Source organism: Denticeps clupeoides, chromosome 15 (assembly GCF_900700375.1).
Source record: "Denticeps clupeoides chromosome 15, fDenClu1.1, whole genome shotgun sequence".
NCBI classification, from domain to species: Eukaryota; Metazoa; Chordata; class Actinopteri; order Clupeiformes; family Denticipitidae; genus Denticeps; species Denticeps clupeoides.
The window spans coordinates 7,004,856-7,015,979 of NC_041721.1; the positions used below are offsets into that span (position 1 = coordinate 7,004,856).

An 11,124-nucleotide genomic window follows, 5' to 3' on the forward strand; every position below is an offset into this window, starting at 1 on the left:
TTTATTTATTTTCCCTTTTCTTTATTTTACACCCCCACAAATGGTGAAAAATACTGTACTGGCAACCTAATTTAGACAATTAAATTTCTGGGATTCCAAGTTCAGAGAGGCAGCCGTTTATATTACAGAAATATCATCTGATATTACAGACATATCAAAGGCATGCCAAAGGAACAGAGGCACTGAGAGTTCAAAGGTCAGACATCCTCACCATGCTCACATCCCTTTACTACGTACTATTTGGTGCAAGGCAAAAAAAAAAAGCTAGAATGCTCAAAATTTCCAGTTGGGGCAGAGATATTAACCGAGGTCTCTCTGCTCAGTGCTGGTAATTCGTCATGATTTATGTGCAGAAAGGTTGTTTTATTGTTCTGACCTGAGATAGGCATGACACACCATGACACTCGATAATGTCAGATTTAGTTTACGGTTACACCCATGCATTTTTAAATGAGCTGTGTGGCCTGATCGTGGTGTTTGGCACTCAAGGCGTTATTTTGGGAGTCCGTGTGCATCAGTAGTCGTCCCCCCGGCTGACCACCTCTTTGCAGGTCGGCCTGAGAAGGATGGTGTGTTCAAACTGGGCTGTGTAGCTTCCTTTGGCGTCGCAGAGGGGAGGATAGGGGTCGATGATGCCAAGGTCACACAGATTCTTCAGGGCCATCAAATACTTGGACTCTCCCAGGCGATCAAGCCACCGTCTGCAAAATGCCAATGTGCCGAAGTTCTCGTTCACCACGTTCAAGATGTGCTTTGCACGTGGAAGCCTGGAAAAGCAGAGGAAGGCTCACCGCTCAGACACGTTTATGAACAGTGTGTATACATATAACCATAATTTAGTGTCAAGAAAAGTTTGTGAACCCTTTTGGAATTTTCTTTTTTTACTGCATTAATTTGACATAAAATCAGATCTTTGTTTAAGTCAAGGGTACTGACATATATGTTTAAAAAAAAAGTATGTGAACCCTCCTAAACAGCCAGCAGGAGCTTCCTGTTTCGGTTTTTGTTCAAACCTGCACCTCATTCAGGAGGAATCCTAGCCCATTGTTCCTGGCTGAACTGGTTCTCTCATGTCATGTAGATCTCCTCCATAGCATCTCTATTGGGTGGAGGTCTGGGCTCTGGCTTGGCTGCTCCAAAATGTGGGTTTTGTTTTGCTGAAGCCATTCTGTTGTGGACTCGCTTCCTCTTCACAAACCTCAGACGTGCAGTAATGTTCTTTTTAGTTAAGCTGCTTGTTCAATGTTTTATGTGCTGTAGACTCATGAACACAGATGTTAGCCAGTTCTAATGATGCCTTCAAATCTTTTGGTTGTTTCTTTGCCTCATTGATGAGTCTTCCTGGGCATGTACTTGTTGGTAGAACAGCGACTGTCCCAAAGTATTTCTGTAGGTCGGTGAATTTCTAAAATCTTTGATATTACTTTGTAACCCTTTCCAGTTTTATGCAAATCAATAATTGTTAATTGTAGATCCTCTTAAAGCTTTTGTAACGCGTGGCTCACAGAGGCGTATTCTTATGTGGAGCAAACTCACAGGATTTTATGAGTGGATTTTATCAAATTGTTAACAATCCTCCAGGTTTGACTATTATCTGTTTTGAGGTAATTAACAACAAAAACTTTATGAGTTAGTTGTGGTTGTTCTCAACAAAGACATGACAAGGCGTTATTCTTTGTGTCATTATTTTAGGCGCATTATATTTGTCAACACCCTTGACTTAGATGAAGATCAGACCACAGTTTCTATGACTAATTAAAACAGAAGCCCGTCAAATTCAAAAGGGTTCAAATACCTTTACTATGTGAAAGGTATGGTAGCTTTGTTGTATAGATACTTACTGTACTACATTATACAATACTTTACCACATAGAAGGATCAGCTGTGATTCCTTACTAGAAGGTAACTTTTAAAATGGTGAGTAGCGCAATGCATTCAGCCCTGATATCATGGTTCTTTTACCTGATGGGAACATGTCCCACGTCAAAGTTCTTCATGTAGTGTGAGCATTCCATATCATCATGGACCACACCTTTGCCTGTGCTGCCAAAGGTCTCAATGGCATAAACCTCACATTCCTGGGGACACACACACAAACGCTGACATTTATGAGTACGGATTTTACCGTAAAACAATCAGCTTCAAAACAATTTTGGTGGTAGATGTGCAGTGTCCCTTATACTGTGCATTACATAATATTTCCAACAAGTCCAAATGTACAGCTGATCACGAGAGGAGGTTCAAAAGTGTGATTAGTATTACTGAAAGTGTGAACCAATACCAACAATATCAAATCCTTGATTGTTCTGCTTCAGAGTCAGCAATAATATATATAAAGACACACATCGGTTTTGCTGCATTAGTGTATCTGTGCGTGAGGACCTTCATACCAACACACACCTCCATTCTTGTGGCCTCTCCCCCCTTTACAATCGGGACTGTTTTGCCGCCGTGGATCTGGTACTGACCAATGGAATGGCCATTCAGATTTCGGATTGGCTTCACTGTACAAAGAAAAATTCAAAATGTTGAGCCTCACATAAAGTCAAATCCCAATATATTATGCAGTCAAATAAATTATGTGACTATTTGAACAACAATATATTATCCAGTTGACACACAGTTGTGTTTTATATTCTGAGGTACCTTGGTAAGTTTTCCCATCAATCTCCACTTCATAAGACTCCATAACTTCCTGTATCGACTCACCAACATCGCACAGACGTACATCTATCCCAGCACACTGAGAGCACAGACAGAAACAGAAACTGTACTCACCCTCCAAAAGGAGCGTAAATGCAGGCAATTTCCTAGCGCCGCACCTTTAAGAGGGTTGTGGCTGCTCATATACTTACACATCAACCAACCAATAATCTGCAGTGAATCACATATGGAAATATGGACTATGGGAGGTGCTGCACAAGGGACTGTTTGCAAACAAGCAAGACATTTACAGAGTAGGAAACCTATCCAACTATCGTCTTGAAGCCGTTCATTCTGATTCTGATCATTCTGATGCACAGAATCGTCACTAAATCATTGTGACACACTGTAATGTTGGTGATATTGACCATTTACTTTCAAATAAACCAATGAATCTCTTCCACCATGAAACACAGCGTGGGTCAAACCGAGGCCATATAATCAGCGCAATGCAGGCCAGAATCAGAAACAGCTCTCACGTAACATACGGCTAGTTTTTAGAAGACATGGTACAATGCACGGTCCTCCCAAAGTCCCTTAAAACAGTTCTGCATTTGCACTAGAGGTTTTTTTATTTCAGCTTAGTGTTATGAGTACAGTCCATCTGGAAAGAATTCACAGGTTTGCTTCAACCACATTTCATGCCTTATTCCAAAATAGACTGTTTTCATTTTATACCACAAGCCTACACATTTACATTTACAGCATTTTTTAGACGCCCTTATCCAGAGCGTCAGTAGTTACAGGGACAGTCCCCCCTGGAGCAACTTAGAGTTAAGTGTCTTGCTCAGGGACACAATGGTAGTAAGTGGGATTTGAACCTGGGTCTTCTGGTTCATAGGCGAGTGTGTTACCCACTAGGCTACTACCACCCTACGCACACATCTACACACAATACTCCATAATTTGCCTGAAGCACATTTGGCAGCAATTACAGCCTCAAGACTTTGAGTACTTGGCATGCCTATTTTTTGTGCCATTTCTGCTATTATTGTTTTCTGTACCTCTCAAACTCAATCAGGGTAGATGAGAAGTTCCTTCAATCTCCCAAAATCTCTCATTCGGCTTCAAGTCTGGGTCCATACAAGCCTGGTTGGTGGAGTGCTGCAGAAATGGATGTCCTTCTGGAAGGTTCTCCGCTCTCCACAGATCAAACCCATTGGGTTCTTGGTCACCTCCTTGCCTAAGGTCCTTCTACCCTGATTGGCCAGGTGGTCAGCTCTAGTTGTTCCAAATGTCTTCCACTATGCTCACTAGGACATCAATTTTGCTGCAGCCTTCCCAAGCTCTTTGGCTCAATACCATCCTGTCTCGGCAATCTACAGGTAATGCATGGCCTGGTTTGGGATCTTATATAGAAAGGTCAGCTGAATTTACCACGTGGACTTTCTTTTTTAACCATTTTTCACCTTGTCATTATGGAGAGTTGAGTGTAAGAATCTGAGTAAAGCACATTAAAGTACGTTAAATATAGAAAACGGTTGTAACATAAAATGTAGTAAAAGTGAAGCTCTGTGAATACCTTCCAGATGTACTGTAGTTGTATTTTTTTGTGATTTGGTCATTTTTTTTTAGAGCCTGTAAATGGTACGATGAAAGCGTGCATGACATCTAGCAGCAATTCCAATAGAATTTTAGGTTATGTTGTCTTGTTGATGTTTTTATTTGTTTATTTCCATTATCTACATTTATTTCATTTTCGTGAATGACATTAAGCCAGGACAAAAGTCAGCCTGACCTTGATTCCAGTGTCGGTGGCATCTTTCACTGCCTCCAGCAGTCTGTCATACTTAGGGTTGAAGGTGATGGTGAAGGCACAATCAATAATCCTCCCTGCAGAGAAACGTGAGTCAGTGTGTGAATGTGTGTGCCTTTGGGCGCGAGCCATTGTTGTCGTGCACTCACCGTTAATGTGAGTGCCAAAGTCGATCTTACACACGTCATCATACTGCAGCACTGTGGGGTCTCCAGCATTGGGGGTGTAGTGGGCAGCGCAGTTGTTCAGAGAACAGCCTGTGGGGAATGCCAGGCCTGCGTTCAGCCCGTTCTCCTTTATCAGCGTCCGAGAACAATTCTCCAAACGCTCACTGAAAGAGAGGCGGAGAAAGAAGGTGAGGATGAGCCCCTCTGTATGATTTAGAAAAACGTTCAAAATTCGACAAGGGGCTGAGTGGGGGTAGAGCCAAGCTGATGTAGGTTCAGTGTGCTTTACCCTTTCTCCTTTGTTCCTTTCATACATTTTTAGTCCATAATGATGAAATATAAAGTATCCCACCTTTTTCTGACCTTTTTTATTCACCGTATTAGATTATTAACAACCCCACTTCTGAAATTGCTCTGTTTATGGGGCAGTGGTGGACTAGCGGTTAAGGAAGCGGCCCTGTAATCAGAAGGTTGCCGGTTCGAATCCCGATCCGCCGAGGTGCCACTGAGCAAAGCACCGTCCCCACACACTGCTCCCCGGGCGCCTGTCATGGCTGTCCACTGCTCACTCAGGGTGATGGGTTAAATGCAGAGGAGAAATTTCACTGTGTGCATCGTGTGCTGTGCTGCTGTGTATCACATGTGACAATCACTTCACTTTATTACTTTACTTTATTTATTAACAATTAGAAGCTGGTGGATGCAAACCAGGAGAAAAGCATCACTCCTGACCACAACTTTATGGCAAGAAAGTAGGTTGGTGTTGGTGTCTGTGTGTGTGACGGTGAGTATACACACGCACCAGATGTCAATCATGCTCATGCCGGGCTGGACCCAGCTCCTGATGTACTGTCGAACCTGCCGGTGAGCCTCAGCCGCCTGCCTAAAATCATTCCATATTTCCTCATTGGCTTTATCCATCACTCGCTTCTCCTTGCTACTGCACCGCCAGGCAGCACTGCGCCTAACACACACACACACACACACACACACACACACACACAAAGTCACTGTACAGACTCTACATTCAGTGCAGTAGACATGGAACTGCACACACACACAAAATGCTACTGAGCATGTTGAACCCCTTATACGTTAAAGCATTATTATATCATTAACATTATTGTATTTTTATTTTTCTTTGACCAATTTCCTCTTACAAATATTGATGACAATATTTGAGGACAAATTGAAATATTTACACGGAACACCAAATTTTCCCATCGACTGAGAAATACTGAGAAAAAAAAAACTGAGAAATTTCTGCATTATTAGCATATTAAAAACCATCACAGTCTTGGTAGAGTTAGTTACATGGCTGAGATTTCAGTTCTTACCCATCTTGAGAAGGAGGATATTCACATTCCTCTCCGAAAGGAAACGCATCGTTGGGATATAAGTCACATATGGGAACCGAAGGCGGATCGGTCTGCACTTTAGCTAAAAACACAGCAGAAGAGATGAGTTACTATATTAGCATATGAAAAATATGATTCAATTAGTGCTCTCTTGTTTTTTCATAAAAGATTCACTCAGCCGGTGTGTGCACAATTTCGCCCCAATTTATCCGAAGTGGACGTAGATGTACAGATCATTCGCATTTACTCTGGAAATACGAAATAGTTCCGCCAGTATGGCTATATAGAAGGGTTGTCTGGTGTTTGGCTGAAATAAAGTGACTGGTGAAGGAGACTGGCACTGCATTATTTAGCTGACAGCTAGTTTTACTATACTCTACCAGCCAGCAACTCTGTCCTTGACTGAAAGAGAAGGACAAAACACACACACACACACACACACACAGTAAGCACTTCTAATCTTATTTGAAATTTTAATAATCGACCAAATGGCCTTTAATATATCATTTGAGGGGTTCCCACTTTGTCTGATAGAATATGGAAGGTTGGATGGGTGGGAGAAGGCGGTGTCAGAGGAGAGAAGTGAGATGACGCTCACGTCCTTTCTTCTTTTTCTTCTTCTTTTTCTTCTTGCCAGCCACATTGTCGGCATCCTCAACGTCTGCATGATTCATAAATAGAACATTGTAGTTTAGATGGATTCGCATAAAGTGGCGAAACGGGCACAAGGACCGCAGTGAACCCAGATGGTCAGGTGTCCGACTAAAGGGATGCCCGTTTCATTCGGGGTGCTAGTTTGGAATTTCGGTCACAAGAAACCACCAAAAAAACAAACAAAAAAAAAAACACCCGATTCCAAAAGACAAAGCAGCAGATATCAACCTATTTCTCCTGAAATATGACTGAATGTGCGAACGGTTTGAGCCGCGGAATTTCTTAACACTCCAGGAATCCTCACCGCCGCCGGTTCCACCGTATTACACGGCAGCGATCATTTATTAATGCATTAAGACGGAACGGGGCAGTTTACCTTCCTCTCCACCGTCCTCCTCACCCTCTTTTTCTTCCAGGGTTTGCTGCTCCATCAGCTTACTCACATCACCCAAGTCATCACCATTAGTGCCCAGGTGTCCTGCAGCAAAGTCACACACACACACACACACACACCTGGGTGAGATCTATACATCACATTAAGTCACACTCTCTCTCTGCCAGGAAAGCCACTCCAATTATCGGGGAAGGGGGGGTTGGGACCTGGCATGGAGAGAATCCCCATCAGTCCCTGTCCCCATCACCTCTACACACTTTCCCCCAGATTACTACACGCTGCTGCACGAAATCCGTCCAGCACCGCGCAACTTTTAATACGAAAACTGCACAGACCAAACCAAAACGAACGAACGAACGAACGGACGAACGAAAAGGACAAGATTTTTTTTTTTTTAAAGCCCCGGCCGAGCGCGGGAAGCGCGGCGCCGCGCAGCCGCAGTACAGGCGCGGGGCACGCGCGCTCACCGGTCGCCGCCTTGCTCTTCCTCCTCTTCCGCCTCCTCTTCCTCCCGCACTCCTCGGCGGCGTCCGGCTGCTCGTCCTCCGCCGCCGCAGCCGCCGGCTGGGGCACGTCCGCCTCCGCCATGTTCCCCGGTCCACTGAGGACCGGAGAGACGAACCTGCCGCATCAGCGGCGTGACGCAGTCCGTCGCGGTGAAAACATTTGCATATCGAGCCGCTCCACCCCCCCCTCATCCTTCAAAAAGGGAAAAAAAAAAAAACTTATAATAAGCCTGAGAAAAATATATGTTTTTTTTTTGCATGATTAGATTTAATGAAGTTGGCGGGACGACGCAGCACTTTTTGCGCGGACTGTGCTGAGTTGGCGCTGATGCGAGCTGCTCCCATTTCACAGGTGCAAGGAGAACGGCAGGCTGGTTAAAACGCACCTTTTATTATTATCACGGAAGGACAAATGACACCCGAACAGCCCAGGGATAAAAATTCACATTTTATTTGTCACGCACACAGTCACATGCACGGTATGATATGCAGTGAAATGAGCACAGTATTGCAAATGTTGCAAGTATTCAAGTGAACCAATATGCAAATTTTGCAAACAATATAATGGATAAGAATAAATTATTCTTATTTCTTGTTACAAACGCAGAGAGTAGAGGTGTGTGTGTGTGTGTGTGTGTGTGTGTGTGTGTGTGTGTGTGTGTATATATATATATATATATATATATATATATATATATATATATATATATATAAAATTCATTTATTTTTATTTTACAGAAGACTCAACTTCTGTACTCAGGTTAAAGTTTAAAAGGGTGAGCTGTAAAAGGATGAGCAAAGTAAAAAAGCAACATTCATTTTGGAGCGTAGGTTATTGACCACTCTTCACCACACACCTGTAAAGAAATTTCAGTCGGTAGCTGGTTAACGTGTTGTATTAATGTATGATCTGTGAAATCGTTCTAAGTGGTATGATGGCAGGCTGGTTGTGGCCTCCCGAAGGCCACAAGGTCACTGGTTCGAACCCCACTTACTAACTAGCATTCTGTCCCTGAGCCAGACACTTAACCCTGACTTGCTCCGTGGAGGCTGTCCCTGTCACTACATGTACATTCACTACTTTAAATGGCGTGAATGTAAATGATGCTAAACAGGTTATAATAGATATACAATAGAAATTGAATGGACTTGAAGCCAGAACGACCACCCTGTTTTGAAGATGCTGTTTGTTAAGTAAAAAGGCTGCCGCCCTAGATTCCAAATAATGAAATGCTTATTATTTGTTACTTCTGCGAAAATGCTGAAAGTTGGTCCATCAAACGCAGTTGAAATTTGCACATTAGCGCCACCTCGTGTCGACAGAAGTTAGAAACAAAGAAATGACAACTTGATCCGTGTGGATGTGACTGATTAAGAATACAGTCCAGGCCAAAAGTCTGTACACACCTTCTAATTCAAATTGTTTTCTTTATTTTTACGTTGGTAGATTCTCACTGAAGGCAAAACTATGAATGAACACATGTGGAGTTATGTACTTAACAAAAAAAAGGTGAAATAACTGAAAACATGTTTTATATTCTAGTTTCTTTGCTCTGATTACTGCTTTGCACACTCTTGGCATTCTCTCGATGAGCTTCAAGAGGTCGTCACCTGAAATGGTTCTCCAACAGTCTTCAGAGTTCCCAGAGGTGTTTAGTCGCATTGCTTTATATTGGGGGCAATACAGAGAGACAACGTTTCTCAGTGTGGCATCAATTTCAACATTCTGTGGGTATAAAAAGCTGGTATTGTCCGTAAGTCATTCCAAGGTCACAAGCAGCGTCACCTGGCCATGGCACGCCTTCGGGTCGGGGGCAGGCGGTCAGATGTTGCTCGTGAACTTGGTGCGTCTCAAAGTGTCATCAGCAGACTTGCCGTTGCAGGTGACTCCACTGACACTAAGACACCTCCGTGAACGTTTGCAGTGGGAACAAGACCATGTGACCTGGACAATGCAGCAGTGGTCATGCAGAGTGTTGGGTCACCTTGCACAGAAATGATGGTCATCAGCATTGCGGGAGACGGCGAGATGAGCGATACGCTGAGGTCAACATGGTCCCCAGGTTTTGCTTTGGTGGAGGAAGAGCAACAGTCTGGGCAGGCATCACCAGTCAGTGCAAAACAGATTTGGTTATTTTACATGGCTCAGTCACTGCACACTCTTACCTCAGACTCATCATAGAACCCATCATCATCCCCCAATTCAAACAGCACACAACACAACTTTCTGTTGATGGACCACATTGTGGCAGAATTGTCACAGCTCAATTTCAGGAAGTTGGAGATCCTCATATTGTAGCCAATGTCCCCTGACCTGAACCCCATAGAACACATCTGGGAGCAGTTGAAGCAGAGACTGAATGATCGTACCCCAGCCCCACGTGACTTGGCAGAAATTGTGTGTAGCACTTGTGGAAGAGTGGAAAGCATTGCCTCAGAACATCATCATGAGGTTAGTGAGGAGCATGAGACGTCGCTGTCAAGCTGTCATTGCGGCAAATGGTAGAAACACCCGCTACTGACATTGTTCATTTTTGTTTTTTGGGACTATCCCTGTCATTAAATATTAAACTACTGAAAATAGTGTTTCTTCTCATACATTATTAGTAATATCAAAGGGAACTTTTACTTATTTCATTAAAATTCAGAGCAATTAGGAAAAGAAATTATGTAAATAACAATATCCCTAACCTATTCTTAGTGTATGTTTTTTATGTTATAGAATTTATGTAAAAAATATATATATGTAGAGAAATGTTTGCTAATTACATGCCATTGTTATTCTTTAACAAAGTATAAAATGTATGCAACACACATACACAACACAGTCCATGAAATGGTACAAAATGAGTAACAAGTACAATACAAGATCTTTATTTCACAAATGAAAATAAATGAGTAAAGAGTGCAAAGGTTCACACTGTAACAGACAAGGCAGATGTGGTGCTAAGAGACATGCATTCAGACATACAAAACAGGTTTTCGCCAGCCCTTGTCCTGTGTCTTGGGTCGGCCAATGCTGAAAGAAACGGCAAAAAAAAAAAAAAAATAGGTATGGATTGTTGGAATAGGTAAACGGGTATCACTATTGGGGTGTGATCAACTTTTGGGGTGACGAGAAGATCAGGGATCAGTTCAGAACACCTGTTTTCAGCCACCCCTACAAAAAAAAAATGCAATAGTGCAGCACAGAGACAACCAAATGGAATTATTAATACAACAGTAAAAAAAAAAATAAAAATAGTAATGTCATAGTTTAAATACTGCTTTTAAAAGGAAATATCTCCTTGGTTCTTCCAGACATTGTACTACTGAAAAAAGTCAAAGTGAAGTGACTGTCATTGTGAAACACTGCACAGCACATGGTGAAATGTGTCCTCTGCTTTTAACCATCACCCTTATTGAGCAGTGGGCAGCCATGAGTGACAGTGCTTTGTGTGGGGACGGTGCTTTGCTTGGTGGCTCCTCAGAGGAACCTTGGCAGTTCGGGATTCGAACCGGCAACCTTCTGATAACAGGTCCGTTTCCTTGCTAGGCCACCACTGCTTCTCTTTGACATCCCTCCCTAAGTCACATATGAACATGC

At 42.8% G+C, this 11,124-nt stretch overlaps 1 protein-coding gene across 2 annotated transcripts; it reads right to left on the reverse strand.

Moving 5' to 3' along the window:
- Positions 1-100: 100 nt before the first annotated feature.
- metap2a (methionyl aminopeptidase 2a) lies at positions 101-7,645 on the reverse strand. Of its 2 annotated transcripts, XM_028954957.1 has the most exons (11): positions 7,500-7,645; positions 7,015-7,116; positions 6,583-6,645; positions 5,964-6,066; positions 5,429-5,590; positions 4,609-4,790; positions 4,442-4,536; positions 2,647-2,743; positions 2,401-2,504; positions 1,963-2,078; positions 101-767 (listed from the first exon to the last, which is right to left on the reverse strand). In XM_028954957.1, the coding sequence occupies exons 1-11, from the start codon at positions 7,618-7,620 to the stop codon at positions 515-517; spliced, it is 1,398 nt and encodes a 465-aa protein (XP_028810790.1). In that variant the 5' UTR covers positions 7,621-7,645; the 3' UTR covers positions 101-514. The 2 variants fall into 2 exon arrangements, with proteins under 2 accessions (XP_028810790.1, XP_028810791.1); XM_028954958.1 differs by lacking the exon at positions 6,583-6,645.
- Positions 7,646-11,124: the final 3,479 nt, after the last annotated feature.